General features: G+C 39.4%; 1 protein-coding gene across 2 annotated transcripts; it reads right to left on the bottom strand.

Annotated features, from left to right (window-relative positions):
• Positions 1-332: 332 nt before the first annotated feature.
• Positions 333-17,539, bottom strand: LOC135112843 (ribosomal L1 domain-containing protein 1-like). 2 transcript variants are annotated; one of them, XM_064027717.1, is made up of 10 exons: positions 17,379-17,532; positions 12,342-12,459; positions 11,262-11,984; positions 10,734-10,909; positions 10,125-10,275; positions 9,367-9,515; positions 7,845-7,956; positions 7,041-7,197; positions 6,563-6,726; positions 333-899 (listed from the first exon to the last, which is right to left on the bottom strand). In XM_064027717.1, exons 3-10 carry the CDS (start codon positions 11,973-11,975, stop codon positions 525-527), a joined length of 1,998 nt encoding a protein of 665 aa, XP_063883787.1. In that variant the 5' UTR covers positions 11,976-11,984; positions 12,342-12,459; positions 17,379-17,532; the 3' UTR covers positions 333-524. The 2 variants fall into 2 exon arrangements, with proteins under 2 accessions (XP_063883787.1, XP_063883785.1); XM_064027715.1 differs by lacking the exon at positions 12,342-12,459 and having other exon boundaries at positions 17,379-17,539.
• Between the last annotated feature and the right edge of the window lie 726 nt (positions 17,540-18,265).

Here is an 18,265-nt window from a genome sequence, read left to right as displayed (position 1 = left end):
TTGAAGTTTATCAGTGTTAATGTTCTCATGATTAGTTCTATCTCAGTGATATAAGCAGTGCCTATAATCTATCTGTTTTTCTCCCAGAATTTATCCCCTCACATTATCCCACACAGTAATGAACAAGGAGGAGAAGACTAGAGTGAAATACTTTGAAGGAGAAAAATCTTATCAAATTGTAAGGCTTTTTTTTTTCTACCCTTTAAGTTTGGTTTCTGTTAAGCAAACTTTATAGAAATGATTAGCAATTCATAAAAATTCATTGATTTTGCATAAGGCAGTGCTTTTCTTCACTGAATATTAAATCAAGCTATAGATAATAATAATGATAATCAAGTCTGAGTTTATTTCTTCAAAATTACATTACAAGACTTAAAAAATTATTCCATAACATTTAACAGTTGTTTTAAATTTTAAGGTTTCAGTGAAAGTATACACTACATCAATAAATCCTTTCATCATTTCCCTCCATTTAACTTTCCCTTTTCCTTCCTCTCTTGAGCCTTCTTCTGCCTTGCCTTGGTTCAGTCACCGTCTTCCATGTCACTGTCACTGTCTGCCCAAACGTCCTCTGAGTCTTCATCTTCCTCCTGGCCACCTGTTGACTCCTCTTGGTTCAGCTGTCTGAGGTACGTCATCTCCTGCTCCTCCAAGTCATCCTCCTCAGAGTCTGAGTCTGAACCTTCTACTTTCTTTTGTTTCTTGGCCTTGTTGGTTGTTTTCTCTGTCATTTTCCTCTTAGTATTTTTCTTTTTCTTTGCTTCTTCCTTGGTGGTGCTCACTTCTGTTTCTGTCTCTGGTAATTCTACCTTACTTTTTGATTTGGCTGACCTCTTTCCTCTTTTACCTTTCTTGACATCTTTGGATTCAGGTTTCTTGATTTCATTCTTAGTTTCATTCTGTTGAGAGCAAAGGAGAACACCATGAAATGCCTGCTTTGAGCAATGACAACTTAACAAATAGTATATTCTGCTCCCCAAGGACATGGATTCTAATCATTCAACCTTAAAAAGTACACAGGAGGTATTAACAGGACAACTAAAGGCAAAGAACATGAGCCAGAGTCACAAGACTTGCTTTAGTAATCTGAATGACTCATTACTGTAGCAATGGCAGCAGCAGCCTATCACTGCAGCTCATCCAATATTTGTAAACAAAGCACAATGAGACCTGTGCAACATCTGAGATAACATTCCTGTTAACCCAATCAGTTATATTATCCCTGAGGAACATGTTTTGAAATCAAAGTGAGTACAGTAGTTATCACAGTGACATCAACACCAGTCAGTCATTGTGAATCTGAGACTGATTTTGTTGTCCCGATCAGTCCTACTAATCTCAGGGATTTAACCAAGTTTCATGACTACAAATTACTTCAATAAACAGGGAATGAGTTGTAATGTATTTATCTGATTGGAGGTGGCAGCTGGTTATGCCCCACACTAAACTCTCAATTATTGTTACTATTATTATTTCTATTTAATATTTGTTATGTTTATTATTTGTTATCTTTTTTTTCTATACTTTTCCTTTCTTTTCATCCTGATAACAAGAAAGCATCTCACCAGGGTCAGTGCTGACACAGGCAGGAGACAAGGAAGGCATGCATGTCTGATAGCCTCAACATTATGTAATTTTTTTCTGAAGTTCTCAAACAAACATAAAAACTGATCAGTCAGCTTGATACAGGATCATTCTTCCTATCACTTCTCAAGTACACAGGTTTTCAAGGTCATGCTATGCAGTAGGTACTCAGTGACTGCATTCTTGGGGAACCACTATAAATGCTTCATGTGTTCTCAAAATACAGTAATCTGAAATCTATGAAGCAAAACAGTACATGTGCAATCCCACCAATTGGAGTCTAGAAGTTTGGATTTACTTTTTGAATCTTTTCCCAATGATAGAATCCATTCCAAAAACAACAAAGAATGTGAAGTAAATAAAGGCGCCATCACACTATCACATTTTGTCAACTCTGGTTTCCATCAATTTTTGCCTTGTTCCGTTGTCTTTTTTCATCAGCATCGTCAAACAGAAGTTATCATCTTCAGTGAGGAGGGTTGTCATCAGCTTTTGTTGTTTGTTTATAATATAAAGATATACTAAGTAAACCTTGTTATATATATATATATATATATATATATATATATATATATATATATATATATATATATATATATATATATATATATATATAAAAAAAATCAATTCTAAATCAAGAGTATAAAAAATCACTTAATTTCATATGTTACACTTGTGGATATGTAACAGCAAACAGTGGCTTGCAGATTCAATAGATGTTTACATTTTTGGAAGGTCCGTTTCTCTAGTCTCTCATCATGGCGACTCCTACACCAGCCTCAGAGTCCCCATCTGGGGAGGGGACCATAAATGTCCCCAGGTCGGACTGCCTTTCTGTCGACGACCCTAAGTGTCTTGACACCCCCCCCTCAACTTTTTCTTCATTAACTTCTGCAACATTCGCAGTCTAAGATCCAATTTTCAATCTGTAGAACACCACCTCTCCTCTTCTAAACCTCATCTTCTTTTCCTCACCGAAACTCAGGTGTCTGAGGCAACTGACAGTAGCCCCTTTTCTGTTCCCTCCTACTTTCTCTATCCTTATTTTCGATCCAAAGCTGGATGCTGCATTTATGTGCACAATGACTTAACTTGCTCTCATGCCCACACTCTTGAATCTTCTGAGTTTTCCACCATCTGGCTACGACTACAGAGTCACTCTCAAACTAAAATTATCTGTGCTGTATACCTTTCACCTAACTCCTCTGACTATAAGAAATTCTTTGACTACTAACTTCCAAAGCAGAGCACATTCTGACCCTCTTCCCTTTTGCAGAGATCTCCATTCTTGGAGACTTCAATGTTCACCACCAGCTTTGGCTTTCCTCTCCCTTCACTGATCATCCTGTTGAACTAGCCTTCAACTTCGCTATCCTCCACGACCTAGAGCAATTGGTGCAACACCTTACTCGTATTCCTGACTGTCTTGGAGATAAGCCCAACATTCTTGACCTTTTCCTGACCACTAATCCTTCTGCTTATGCTGTCACCCTTTTTTCTCTGTTGGGCTCCTCCGATCACAATCTCATATCTGTATCTTGTCCTATCGCTCCAATCTCTCCTCAGGATCCCCCTAAGCGAAGGTGCCTCTGGCGTTTTGCCTCTGCTAGTTGGAGGGACCTGAGGAGGTATTTTGTTGATTTTCCTTGGAATGATTACTGCTTCCATGTCAGAGACCTGTCTTTGTGTGCTAAGCACATAACAGAGGTGATAGTGTCTGGCATGGAAGCATACATTCCTTACTCTTTTTCTCGTCCTAAACCTTCTAAACCTTGGCTTAACATAGCTTGTTCTCGTGCTATACATGATAGAGAGTTGGCCCACAAAAAGTACTTAAGCCTTCCATCACCAGAATCTCATGTACTTTATATTTCTGCCTGGAACCATGCCAAGTCTGTTCTCCAACTAGCCATAAACTCCTTCATTAACAGAAAATGTCAAAACCTTTCATGATCTAACTCCTCTTGTGACTTCTGGCATCTAGCAAAAATATCTCCAATAAATTTGCTTCTTCTTTCCCTTCTTTATTTCAACCAGATGGTACCACTGCTATCACATCTATTTCTAAAGCTGAACTCTTCACTCAAACCTTTGCTAAAAACTCTTTGGATGATTCTGGGCTTGTTCCTCCCTCTCCTCCACCCTCTGACTACTTCATGCCATCTATTAAAATTCTTCGCAATGATGTTTTCCATCCCCTCGCTGGCCTAAACCCTCAGAAGGCTTATGGACCTGATGGGGTCCCTCCTATTGTTCTCCGAAACTGTGCCTCCATGCTTGCACCTTGCCTAGTCAAACTCTTTCAGCTCTGTCTGTCAACATCTACCTTTCCTTCTTGTTGGAAGTTTGTTTACATTCAACCTGTACCTAAAAAGGGTGACCGCTCTAATCCCTCAAACTACCGTCCTATTGCTTTAATTTCCTGCCTATCTAAAGTTTTTTAATCTATCTTCAACAGAAAGATTCTTAAACATCTATCACTTCACAACCTTCTATCTGATCGCCAGTACGGGTTCTGTCAAGCCACTCTACTGGTGATCTGGTTTTCCTTACTGAGTCTTGGTCATCCTCTTTTATAGATTTTGGTGAAACTTTTGCTGTTGCATTGGACATATCAAAAGCTTTAGATAGAGTCTGGCACAAAGCTTTGATTTCCAAACTACACTCCTACAGCTTCTATCCTTCTCTCTGTAACTTCATCTTAAGTTTCCTTTCTGACCGTTCTATTGCTGCTGTGGTAGACAATCACTGTTCTTCTCCTAAATCTATTAACAGTGGTGTTCCTCAGGGTTCTGTCCTGTCACCCATTCTCTTCTTATTATTCATTAATGATCTTCTAAACCAAACTTCTTGTCCTATCCACTCCTATGCTGATGATACCATCCTGCACTTTTCCACATCTTTTCATAGACATCTAACCCTTCAGGAGGTAAACATTTAACGCAGGGAAGCCACAGAACGTTTGACTTCTGATCTTTCTAAAATTTCTGACTGGGGCAGAGCAAACTTGGTATTGTTCAATGCCTCAAAAACTCAATTCCTCCATCTATCAACTCGACACAACCTTCCAGACAACTATCCCCTCTTCTTCAATGACATTCAACTGTCCCCCCTCTTCTACAATGAACATCCTCGGTCTGTCCTTTACTTATAATATAAACTGGAAACTTCACATCTCATCTAGCTAAAACAGCTTCTATGAAGTTAGGTATTCTGAGATGTCTCCGCCAGTTTTTTCTCAACCCCCCAGCTGCTAACTCTGTACAAGGGCCTTATCTGTCCATGTATGGAGTATGCTTCACATGTCTTGGGGGGTTCCACTCATACTGCTCTTCTAGACAGGGTGGAATCAAAAGCTTTTCATCTCATCAACTCCTCTCCTCTAACTGACTGTCTTCAGCCTCTCTCTCACTGCCACAATCTTGCATCTCTAGCTGTCTTCTACTGCTATTTTCATGCTAACTGCTCTTCTGATCTTGCTAACTGCATGCCTCCCCTCCTCCCACGGCCTCGCTGCACAAGACTTTCTTCTTTCTCGCACCCCTATTCTGTCCACCTCTCTAATACAAGAGTTAACCAGTATTCTCAATCATTCATCCCTTTCTCTGGTAAACTCTGGAACTCCCTGCCTGCTTCTGTATTTCCACCTTCCTATGACTTGAATTCCTTCAAGAGGGAGGTTTCAAGACAGTTGTTCATCAATTTTTGACTACTGCTTTGACCCTTTTATGGGACTGGCATTTCAGTGGGCATTTTTTTTATTGGATTTTTGTTGCCCTTGGCCAGTGTCCTTCCTACATAAAAAAAAAAAAAAAAAATCCTGCACACTGGATACCATTTTAACTCATTTGGTTTGTGTACAATTTACAAAAGTTGTAATAAGGTGCAGAACAGCGACTATTTGCTTGTGCGTCAGTGGAGTGGAGAACTGCTGGAGTCCCTGGCTGGCTGGGCCCGCAGCCTGCCAGTGTGAGTTGCCAGTTATGCATTTCTGTTCCAATGTTACTCCACTAGGCAAGTGAGGATACTGTCACGCTGGGCAGGAGAGGCTAACAGGCAGTAACTAATGTAGCTATACAGAGAGAGAGAGAGAGAGAGAGAGAGAGAGAGAGAGAGAGAGAGAGAGAGAGAGAGAGAGAGAGAGAGAGGAGAGAGAGAGAGAGAGAGAGAGAGAGAGAGAGAGAGAGAGAGAGAGAGAGAGAGAGAGAGAGACAGACAGACAGACAGACAGACAGACAGACAGACAGACAGACAGACAGAGAGAGAGAGAGAGAGAGAGAGAGAGAGAGAGAGAGAGAGAGAGAGAGAGAGAGAGAGAGAGAGAGAGAGAGAGAGAGAGAGAGAGAGAGAGAGCCAGCCCAGAGCCATACTTGTTTACTGTCAACAAAAGTGCAGATGAACAGCTGTCCTTATGGGATGGGGCATGCTCAAGAAATTGTCAATTTTCAGAAAGTTGACAAAAATGTGCTAATGTGACAGAGCCTTAATGGAATAACTTTTGCCATGTCTTCAAACACTAAGACAAAATTCTATTCACAGTCAGAATGTTTTAAGTACATGTCAATGTGCTTCCCATCAATTACAACTTATAACATGTAGCTTATTTCATGGAAAACAAAATTTGATTCTCAGCAAATCATTGAGAAGAAAAGAAACCTTATTCTTACAAGTTGTGTTCTATTTACACACACACACACACACACACACACACACACACACACACACACACACACACACACGAAGGATAATTCCTTAACTGCCCGATGTTCCTAAACTGTCAATATCTATAAAAGTATGTTCAATATGGACCAAGATAGCATTCATTTATCAAATATAACATTACTTCATTCCAAGCAGCAGGATGCAAATACTGAGGATGTACCAGCAGTGACTAATTAAAAGACAAAAAATGGATGACAAATGCTATTCCAAATCCTTGAGATACTCAGGCTCCCTTATTCTCTAATGACCCACATACCTCTTCAGCCAGTCTGCTGCGGTTCTTGGCAAGACTAGTTACTGTTACACTGCCATCAGGGAAGACAGTGATGCACCTTCCAGGCTGTGTGGTGAGGGTGCCAGACACAGGGCTACCAGGGAACAGTGGTTGTGCTGCTACTGCCTTCACCTTGTTCAGTGAGTCTGTATAATAACAAAATAAATTAAATGAATAAAAAATAAATAGAGTTAAGCTAAGAAATACAAATAAATGAGGATAGAGGATGCTGGAAATGTAAGGAAATGAAAGGAACTCACCTATCTTGACATAAAGAGGGATGGATATTGTCCCCTCCAGTTTGAGATTCAAGCTCTGGATATTACCCCACTCCCCTGTATAATAACTGTATAATAACAAAATAAATTAAATGAATAAAAAATAAATAGAGTTAAGCTAAGAAATACAAATAAATGAGGATAGAGGATGCTGGAAATGTAAGGAAATGAAAGGAACTCACCTATCTTGACATAAAGAGGGATGGATATTGTCCCCTCCAGTTTGAGATTCAAGCTCTGGATATTACCCCACTCCCCTGGGGCATGGCTGGCAAGCTTCTGTACAGCCGCTAATACATTCTGCTGAATCTCATCATCTGTCTGACTCATGCGACCAATCTAAAAAGCAAGCAAGTACTCAAGTGCTAAATTCCAGAAAATTATGTTCAATATTTAATTTTAAAATGAAAAGCATTGTATTAAAATTAAGGTAGAGATAACAGCAAATAATTCAAAGTGTGAACCAGAAGCAGGTTTATGAAGCAAGTACTTTCCATATTTGGATGCAAGATGTGACACACTGGTGGTAGTACAGTAAAGTAAAAGTTTAAAATGGTGAAGCCTTTGAGGATTAAAAGTCCTTAAGTTAAAATTTGCCAGAGAATTTCATGAATGCAGTGCTCAACAAAAGATTTGACACCCAGGGGAAAACTCCAAGACATAATGGCATATATGGTTCAATGTATCTTTAAGAAACTGTATGTGATAGTGATGCAGCACCTGCCTGACATCACAGCTGCCTATCTATCTTATCTCATGCACTCTCCAGCTACAATGCTGCATATTTTTCCTCCTATGGTAAAATTTTCTTGATCTCAGTGGAAATTTGATCTACACAAACCTACAGTTCATCAACTTTCTCCATTGTAATATTCTACTTTAACAATGATCTTACAGTGGAGATCAGCAGAAGTTTTAGGAATAAATCATGCATGACACCTCATCCTTAATGTTTTCAACAAACACATAGGCCAGAAGAATATCACCTTCATGAGATGAGAGTTCCCCCTCATACTGAAAAAAATTTTGGACACTGAGAGTGCATGTAGTATTTCCTTCTGTAGGTCCTTTGCCTTGAGGTTCACCTGCACTGGCAACCTGAAAGACAACACAGACTCAATTCAAACTCACATTCAAATTAAAATGCTTTAATTGTAAAGAACATATAGTAGCACCTTAAGCGCGGTTCACACTAGTACGTTTTTTGCAGATTCCACATCTGCTCTCTTCCTCAACTATGACATCAATCCCATCTCCACTCATGTGTGATCCAGGCTCCACTCCAGCTCCCCCACCCGCACTGTGCGGAAGAGATGTGCAGAAGAGATGAAACCAAGTCAACTCTGTGCATGTGTGCGGGTTTGGTGTTATCCATGTTTTTTTGTTGAGTATTTCAGTGCAGTAGAAATTTGTATGAAGCACATAACTGTAATTTTAGATATTGTAATAATTGTAAATTATGTTGTATGTGTACGTGTATGCACGTGATGTTAAGAAAAAGCAACCAAAAAGTATTCCAAGTTCAGACCGGAAATACAGCAACACTGTCTGAATATAAACAAAAACAGATTCCACCACCGCCATCTTCAAAGCCAGCCAGCGTTTCCTCATGGCTGCAGTACCACACCAATACACCAACACACCACCAGTTACGCAGTTCTGCTAAAGGTAATCTCATCTACTATGTAACATTAAAATTCATTGTATTGTGTGTTCACCACGTAGAGACCATTCTAATAAAACTTGGTGTGACCACACCCTTCGCTTCCTTCTCTCCTGACTTTCATCTTCAGCAGCAGCAAATCCAAATGCAGCAAGCAGGAGAAACTCCTCTTCTTCATCCTCCCAGATCTGTGAGGGCTCCATGCCTACTGTTTACAAAATGCAAACAAAGACCGAAAGCGTGTGTGTATCACAACTCATCTGCTCCTTAAGCTCCAACTCTTTGTGACATCATAGTTGGAGCAGAGAGCAGATGCGGAATCCACAAAAACGGACTAATGTGAACCAGCCTTTAAAGTACCCCTAAAATAAAATACATTTAAAATTGAATAGTAGGAGACAAAAACTAAATAAAACATTATCACTTCAAATCATAAAGTAATAAGAAAAACCAACACATTAGTCATGCCAAGGTATTAAAAAAATCATATATGGCAAAATAAAAACTATCTAGAAATGTCATCAAATGTATGATTCCTGTTATTTCCATGTCCAGGCTGAAGGTGCCAATATGCTTTGGTCAATATGCCTCTCACAGTGTAGGTTATATTTAGGCTGGTATAATGGAATGAAAGTATGAAAATACATCTTTAGCTTCGGGTATCTTACAGCAGAGAGAGAGAGAAAGAGAGAGAGAGAGAAAGAGAGAGAGAGAGAGAGAGAGAGAGAGAGAGAGAGAGAGAGAGAGAGAGAGAGAGAGAGAGAGAGAGAGAGAGAGAGAGAGAGAGAGAGAGAGAGAGAGAGAGAGAGAGAGAGAGAGAGAGAGAATCATCTCAAAACACTTACTTTTTCTTAGTGAAGAAGTGTTTGGTTAGGAATTTGGGGATAAATCTCATCACAGTATCGTCACAAAGCAACATGTCTGTACGGTTGGCAAGGAGTCTCTTGGCTTCGAACTCCCTGTACTCAACCTTCAATTGACGAAGGGGGATGATCTGCAAAATTTAATAAGATTCAGACAACTATGCAATGAGGGCAATTTCATGAAGATTTATGATCAATAAGAAGCTAAAAATAAAACTTTTGTTGATATTAAGCAGTTAACAAGTACAAATACTGACCTTTCATAGAAACAGATGCAAAAGAAGTTAATGTAAGACTGATTGAAATGTCACAGTATGAGCAAGTGCCAGACTACAGAGGTTATGTGGCACTACTGAGAAAGACTGAGATAGGGGAAGGGGAAAAAGCACAAATGGGAAAAGTAGTATGAAATTAACTATTATTATTCTAAGTATGAATACAGGTTGATATCTCCCTAACATGACAGAAGCCAAGACTGTGTTCATGTACAAACACTCCCTTGTTTTTCCTTACATCTTTGCCACAACAGATACAACAACACTTTTAACCTTCATAATAATAGCGAGCTTTAAAAGATCAGACAAACTTATGAATCAACTGACAGATGGAGATAGACAAGTATGTTTCATACAGGAAATGCCACATGTATGCTTGACAGTTTCTTGCAGCTTCCCTATTTTCTTATATTCTTATGTAATCACCTTTATCAATTAAAACCTGTATCAGCAGATTCCCCTTACCTCATTGATTAAGGAAGTGGCCTCCTTGATGCGCAACAGTTCCTTGAAGTAGTTCAGGGAGTTCTGGTGATCCTTTTTGATGCCTCTCTGCAAGTCTTTGGTGATGAGAATAACATCTGTGTTGTCTGTCACCAGGCTGTTAGGAAGGTACCTGCAATGCCAGAAGTTCTTTGTAAAAAAAATGCTTGTATTTCAATATAAGATAGTCTGTTGCTTTTTATTCTATATGGAATCCTATATGGATCTATCATCTTTCAATTCACTCATGCACATTTCTGAGTCAGTATTTACATGATGAATCTCAATGATATATGCGTAACAAATGATAAATACATCCATTGATCATTCCCCAGCTCTACTCAAGTACAACAAAATACACAGTTAAGTATACTTCTAGACTCTTAAAGAATCCTCATAACAAAAATAAAGAAGCAGATGTAATTACACCATAACATAACATGACATAGGTCAATCAAAAGTCTACTATAATGTGCCAACATGACCAGATGACTAGACAAGATAAAGGTACAAAATTTCATGAAATACTCCTGATCTTAATCATTGCTGCCTATGCAATCAAATCCAGTATTTGCTACAAGTCTGACTTACACACTGACTGTAGCTGGTCTAGTGAGATGAAAGTCGTCTGTAACATTGGGAAGCTTGCACAGAGTGACTTGTAAGTAGACAAAACGTTCATCTACATCGGTTATATCATGTAAGCTCTTCCTTTCAGTCTTCCCAAATGATGGAAGTTTCCTCAACCCGCTGACAGCTGCCTGCACCTGTTGGTCATGATTCAGTATTAGGAAAGTGATAGTTATTTCTAAGTATATCAGAAAGTTATGATGTATGCGACAGTCTATGTTTTGGAAGATTTTGCCTGAGTTTCTTGATAATTTACCAGATGCACTAGTCATCTCCAACTTAATTTCTCAAGTTCTCTAGTTTATTTAGGGTTTCAACAGGATCTCATTCCATGCCTCCTTTCATGTACCTACAGACATTCTACCAACTTCAAAACAACTAAACATTAAAATAACACCAATACCACCGACACAAATATACAGAGGAAAGTGGCATTAATTAAGTAAGGAAAAAGGCAGCAAACACACTCTTAGCAACACAGCCACTCACCAGTTCAAGGCTGATCAGTTGTGCAGGATCAACCTTTGTAACCTTGTTTTTAGGAGCTTCTTTCACATTATTGGCAAACCTTTTCATCAGCTTCTGGTCCTTCTTTGCTGCCCTCCCAATGCGTTTCACAGAGAGTTTAGGTTTCTTTGCAATATTTTGCTTTGCCTTCCCTCCTTTTGTTTTCTTCTGGTTTCTGATTTTAGACTGTGGACGTCCTTCATTCTCCTTCTTTTTTACTTGAGTTAGTTGGGTTTTAGAATCTGTGGTTTTTGTAGGCTTGGGAACAGAACCTGAAGGGTTATTTTTCTTGATGCCATTCTTGAGATTTTTCTTTGCCCTTAGGGTTGGTTGGGTTTTAGAATCTGTGGTTTTTGTGAGCTTGGGAACAGAACTTGAAGAGTTATCTTTCTTGATGCCATTCTTGAGATTTTTCTTTGCCTTTAAGGTTGGTTGGGTTTTAGAATCTGTGGTTTTTGTGGGCTTGGGAGCTGAACCTGAAGAGTTATCTTTCTTGATGCTATTCTTGAAATTTTTCTTTGGTTTAGTTTTAGAATCTGCAGTTTTTGTGGGCTTGGGAACAGAACCTGAAGGGGTATCTTTCTTGATGCCCTTCTTGAGATTTTTCTTTGGCCGTGGCTTGGATACACCCAGCCGGCTAGCAGCAGCAGGGCCTCTGTTCTTCTTGTTGAGCTTCCTGGTTGGTAGTTTTACCATCTTTATAGTCTGAAAAATTGAATGAAGATGTCACATAACTCAGTTATTACTATTAGAACAGCTTGTCATGATACTGAAATTTTGCTGAGTGGCATAACTGCAGATATGTGCTGCCCTTATATTCATAGAAATAACATCTACCTACCCATACATATATTTCATGAAAGGGTAGTCAACCAAATAAGTCAATCAAGTGAGTTAATGTGACTCGGGTCAAGATGTAGTACAAATCTGTCTATTATATGTACAGTAAAATCCCTCTCATCCGGCATTCGAGTATCCGGCACATTTTTCCCCAAGCCTTAAAATCAATAAAAAATCAATGTGTACTCATAAAATCGATTAAAATTCCCACGCGAGGCATACTTTGTCCCCTCGCCACCAGAGCGCACTGCTTCGCGCCACCCGCGGCCCACTGCACTGTGTTTACTCAGTGACTCAGTCCCACGTGTGCACTGTTTATCGCCTGATGCCTTCATCATGCCTAAAGTTGTAGAAAAGAGGAAGCGTGTTGTGCTTACACTTAAGCAGTTGATCAGATCAGCTGATCTTTGTTATGGTAAGATGTGTGAGTGTAGGGTGGTGATTGTGGACATAATTTCACTTCTATTCAAGTATCCGGCACGTCAGCGGTCCCGTTGATGCCGGATAAGAGGGATTTTACTGTACTTGATATTTATTTAGTACTTATTTTCTCTCTCTTGAAAAGTTTATAAAATCTAGCTTTACTTTATTAAATTAAATTTCCATGAATGAGAAGATATTCAAGAAACAGATCTGATGAAAGAAACACTTGAAAGTTCAAGATTAGAGAGAGAAAAAAATTTAGACTTAATCAAACATCAACCACAATGGGAAGTTTTTGGAACTAATCCACCAGATGTTGTTGGTACTGCATGTCCCCTTGTGACATGAGCTAAAATATTGTTAATGTAAATCCCATGTGCATACAGATGCATAGAATATTGATCATTATGATACTTTTGAAATTTTGCATCAACTTTTAAACATCTTGCATGGATAATTTTGAGAAAAGTTGGTCAAAACAAATATTTTTTATGATTATTTACTAATACTGTTAGCAATATTTTTAAAAATGGCACATTACAAGTCTAAAATCTAGTGATTTGGACAATGAAAAAGATAAAAAAAAAATAAATAAATAAGACTGTACTACGTAGTATGACATAACATACTCAGTAACATCGTGATATATGGATATAATTATTTTCGTGGGGATTTTAGCATTTCTTTCATAACCGGGGACACATGGCAAAGTAATTGAGTACCAAAACAAACATCCCTCAGGACTGCTGTGGCATAACGGGAGAGGAATACAGGAAGCCACAGGTTCATGGAGTAGGAATCAAATGGTTGTCCAACGGTGTTTGTTAACTTAAACCAAGGCCAGCCAGTCAGATGTTTGTTTTGGTTAGATATACAGCATTACTCTTGTCAGGACACTCGAGTTACCTATTTTCAATTAAAATTGTTGTCTCCATATACTAGGAAGTTGATCTATGTAATTTGGAGTTTTACATGGCACAGACATGTTGTCTTCATCTTCTACTGTCATCTACATTAATATGCTTCTGATCAATGGTGTACATTTTTGGAAACCTTAAGATGAAATAAATCTGAATGCCAATTCACTAGAAAATCAACTTGAATATTTTATTCATGGATATAGTTAAATTTTTCCTGTGTTACTACTTAGAACAAATTATGTAGAAAAGTATAATATATAACCTCATTGCATCTTCATGTATATAGAATGAAACTGTAGACATATTTGATATTGCTCCTATGTATGAGGAGGGGACATGTCTGGTGTTGCCATCTGGTAACACTCACTAGTTTACCAAACTCCCCACTCCATCCTCTTGATACCCCTAGAATATTTCTACATTCATGGCAAGGCTGCAGTGTGTCCTACATGACAACATAAATTTTGTTATTGCACGAGACATAATTATTATAAAGAATAACTCTATAATTCTACCACCAAATCTAACTCAACTGGTAAATTTCCAGTTTCACAACAGACTCCATATGTCGGACAAAACTTTTTCCTAATAGTTTTGATCCATTTTTAAGTAATCTGTCATCATTTTGTCACAAATCACTCTGTTGTCATTTTTGCCACTCCGTCCCCTTAACATGAGGAACATAGTAATTTACAACAAAAATTGACTGCAAATTAGTCACAACACATCAAAACTTACCATAAAGAAAGTTTCATCCTTGCAAATACCATTAGTTACTTCAAAACTGCACAGTAAACAGTGTAGACCAGCCACTTGCAATGGTACTCCCAATAAAAAGGCAATTATTATTATTTTTTTAAATCACTGGCAGCATTATTATGCACAGAATGCACCAAGGTATAAAGCAATAGAGGCTTTGAAGGGAGACATGAGGCATGGGCTGGAGTACATTTAGAAAAAGGCACATAAAGGCAACCCTGAGATACAAGGCTAGATAAGAGCAAATGGATGATGAAAGATTAGTGAGAAAGGTGTTTCTGTGGAACATTAGGAGTAACAAGTAAGGGAAGAAGTATGTTAGGATGGTAGTAAAGAGTGGCTTGGAAACTAGTTGGGCTTTTCAACCCAAGGGGAGACATGTTGAGAGTGACTGGAGTATAATTGCTAAAAATGGAGGGGGTCTAGAATGGAATGTAAGAAAGTGGAAGAGTGAGATAGAGTAGTGAAATGTGTGGGACTGAGTGAATGGAAGAATAAAATGGAACAAAAGAATACTTTGGAGTGGTATAGAGAGAAAGAGGCCCCAACATATGAAAAGTGGTATGAGGGAAGCTACGGTGGTGATCTCTTCCAAGCTATGGCACAGTGTATGGATGTGAATGTTACAGATGGTCTGAGTCCCACAGCAAAGTGTACCAGATGTGTGACATGGGAGAGGATGAGACAGTGAAGCATGTTGTGCTGGAGTGTGTGAAGTATGCCAGAAACAGGGATGAGATGATGTAAGTGGTGCTGAGGGAATTGGGGAACGTCAAAGTGGAAAAGACAAGAAGGGAAAAGATAGTGTTGCTGCTGGGACTGTGTGGGGAGACAAAATGAAAGGATGATTGAGGCAGTGAAGGAGTTCCTGGAGAAAATGTGGAGTGTCAGATGTAGGGATTAGTTGCATGAAAGACGAGGTCTGTTTTCTGTTTGCCTTTTTTTTGTTTGGCCTGGCTCAGGAGTAATTCCAAGCCGTTTGTAGCATCTAGATCAAGATCAAGATCATACATATGATCATATGAGCTAGATACAGACTAGGAGACATAGAAACAGACTGGGTGAAGAGTGAGAGAGGAGTTAGGCAGGGCTGTATATTGTCACCAACCCTTTTTAGCCTGTATACAGAGGAGCTAGCAGCCAGGATGAAGAAGAATGAATATAGGGGTAAGTGTGGGGAATGATAAACTATGTGTGCTCCTTTATGCAGATGATGTAGTTGTTATAAGTGAATCAGCAGATGAGCTTCAAAGTTTGTTGGATGTGGTGGATGGCTATGGTAAAGACTTTGGAGTAAGGTTTAGCAGTGAGAAAAGCAAAGTAATGATTGTGAATAGGTCAGAGGATGAAAGTAATGTGGTATGGAGACTTGGAGAGAATGAGTTGAGACAGGTGCAAGAATACAAGTACTTAGGGATGTGGATGAGTCCTAGTTGGTGTGCAAAGGTAAAGAATGAAAAGATAAGTATGGTAAACCAGTGGGTAGGTCGATTGGGAAGCACGGCAAGGATGAGAGCAAGTAAGTATGATGTGTTGAGAGAAGTGTGGAAGAGTGTGGCTGTGCCATGTATAATGTATGGTATGGATGTGATTGCATGGAATGAAAGTGAAATTGATAAGTTAGAAGTGGGCCAGAATAGAATAGCAAGGATGGCACTGAGTGCACCAAGGTGCACAGCAGTTGAAGCCTTGAGAGGTGACATGGGATGGAGCACCTTTAGAGAAAGACTCACAAAAGCCACACTTTGGTACAAGATTAGGCTTGAGAGAATGGATGATGCAAGAATAGCAAGGAAGGTGTACCTGTGGAATGAAAGTGGAAGCAAATGGAGGAAGAGATGCATGAGAATGACAGACAGGAATGGATTGCAAGTTGTGTGGGCGATAAGAATGGCAGGGAGGAATCAAAATGAGCGTGAATGGGTGGTAACAAGAGGAGGCAGAGTGGGAGCCGAATGGGATGTGAGAAAATGGAAGAATGAGATAGACAAAGAAGTGAAATGTGTGGGACTGAATGAATGGAAGAATGAAATGGAAAGAAAGAAGACCCTGGAATGGTACAAGGAGAAAGAGGCCCCGAGGTATGAAAGGTGGTATGATGGAAGCCTGGGCGGTGATCTTCTCTTCCGAGCGAGGGCACAGTGTATGGATGTGAATGCAATGAGTTACAGGTGGTCTGAGTCCCGCAGCAAAGTGTGCCAGATGTGTGACATGGGAGAGGATGAGACAGTGGAACATGTGGTGCTGGAGTGTGTGAAGTATATATGCCAGAGACAGGAATGAGATGATACAAGTGATACTGACTGAGTTAGGGCATGATAGGAATGAAAGAGTGGAGAAGACAGGAAAGGAATGGTGTTGTTGCTGGGACTGTATAGAGGCGAATGAAAGGATGATTGAGGCGGTGAAAGAGTTTCTGGAGAGAATGTAGCATGCCAGATGTATGAACAATTAGGATAAAGGATGCTGTTTGTTTCTCTTTTTTTTTTTCCCCCTTCTACAGGAGTTGCCGATCCAAAGGCCTGGCTCAGGAGTGATCTTGTGCCACCTGTATCATCAAGATCAAGATCAAAATACCTAACCTGACCGAAGCTAACCTAACAAACCAACCCAAACTAAACCTAACGATAACACGTCCAAAAGAAAGCCAATAATTTTTTTTAAAATCGCTGACAGTATTGATTTGCGACACACATATAAGGGGCTCAAAATAATCACCATGAGGAGTTCTAGCCAATTAGACACGTCAAGAAAGCAGAAGTGAATTTCTATTGACTGGAATAATACCACTCAACCTAATATGACTAGTCAAGGTGGTAGATGTGGAAGGACGCGCTGGTGCTCCTTGATTGGCGGCTATTCCCAGAATATTTTCACTGCTGACTATCCTACATTTCGTCCTAAACCTGGCTGGTGGCCGAACACTACCCACAAGGAGCACCATCTTAAATAATCCAGCTGGACTTACGGTGATGGTGGCAGTCGAAACCTAGCCACGGTAAATAAGCTAGAGGACAGAATCCCACAGTTCTTAAGAGAATTTTGAGAAAGTAACTGCTGCCCTACGTGTAGCTGAGGTCGTCCTAAACTCAGGTAACAAGACCCAAACCCCAACCTTTCAGTAACAAAACAAGTAGGTACTCTCTATGATACTAACGTTGGCTCAGGATAACGTCAGCCTCCAGGTGGTCTTGACCCCAGGTGCGCTCTTATGCGCTGTGGAAAGCGGAGCAGGTGGTGGAGCGATGCAGAGGAAGACTCATCAGACACCACTACTCACACGCAACACATGTGTTCTCTTAGTCTTGATCTTGGTTGTGTAGCTGACGAGACTAATCTCTCTCTAGGGACAGATCTTTACGATTTTGGACCGCTTCTGTGCCGCACCTCCACTACATTTAAAAGTTAAAGTTACACGGGTTCTTAAGAATTTTTTTTTTATGGAGGGAGTGCCAGATTGCCAAGATTTCTACATTAATAAGGGAAGAAACGCTTTTGAGAACTCGTCTAGTCTTCTCAGTGGTCTTTGAAAATAACCATAGTGAGAGAGCATCCATGCTGATCTCTGTATCATTTCAATTTTAGTGTATGTACCGCCAAACCAAGCAGGCTTTTATAGCTATAACTCTTGTGAAAAATTGCAAATAAATTAATTAATCAAATAAATAAATATATAAACAAAACGAATAAAAAAACAATAATCACCATATGATTATAATTTAAGTATTGGCCATATCACATTATCTCAAGTACTCTTCCTTTCTCTACCATACATATACCAACAACACTATCCAGGCGCTCTCTCTCTCTCTCTCTCTCTCTCTCTCTCTCTCTAAAGATACGCAAATATTAAAAATTTAGAGCCACATAATACACTTCAAAAGTAGACCTTCATATGTCCCGCGCAGTATCACCTCTCGTCTAGAAATATTCATCACAAACGTTGACTTTAACTCTGGATATTCTCAGTGAGATGATAAATTTTTTCCCATTCTTCACATTTATAATGTTCAATATACCTCATAGCTATTCAGTTTATTAGAA

The sequence above is a fragment of the Scylla paramamosain genome, chromosome 24 (genome assembly GCF_035594125.1).
Source record: "Scylla paramamosain isolate STU-SP2022 chromosome 24, ASM3559412v1, whole genome shotgun sequence".
Taxonomy (NCBI): Eukaryota; Metazoa; Arthropoda; class Malacostraca; order Decapoda; family Portunidae; genus Scylla; species Scylla paramamosain.
The sequence above is the reverse complement of the archived record's forward strand: the minus strand, read 5'-3'. Positions and strand labels throughout refer to the sequence as shown.

What these genes read in the sequence shown, in the direction of transcription:
- LOC135112843 (XM_064027715.1), bottom strand. Translation starts at nt 11,975, where the DNA reads ATGGTAAAACTACCAACCAGGAAGCTCAACAAGAAGAACAGAGGCCCT. An exon ending in CACTTCTTCACTAAGAAAAA is followed by an intron (nt 7,957 to 9,366) that starts GTAAGTGTTTTG and finishes GTTGTCTTTCAG; the next exon opens with GTTGCCAGTGCAGGTGAACC. An exon ending in GGAACTCTCATCTCATGAAG is followed by an intron (nt 7,198 to 7,844) that starts GTGATATTCTTC and finishes CTTGCTTTTTAG; the next exon opens with ATTGGTCGCATGAGTCAGAC.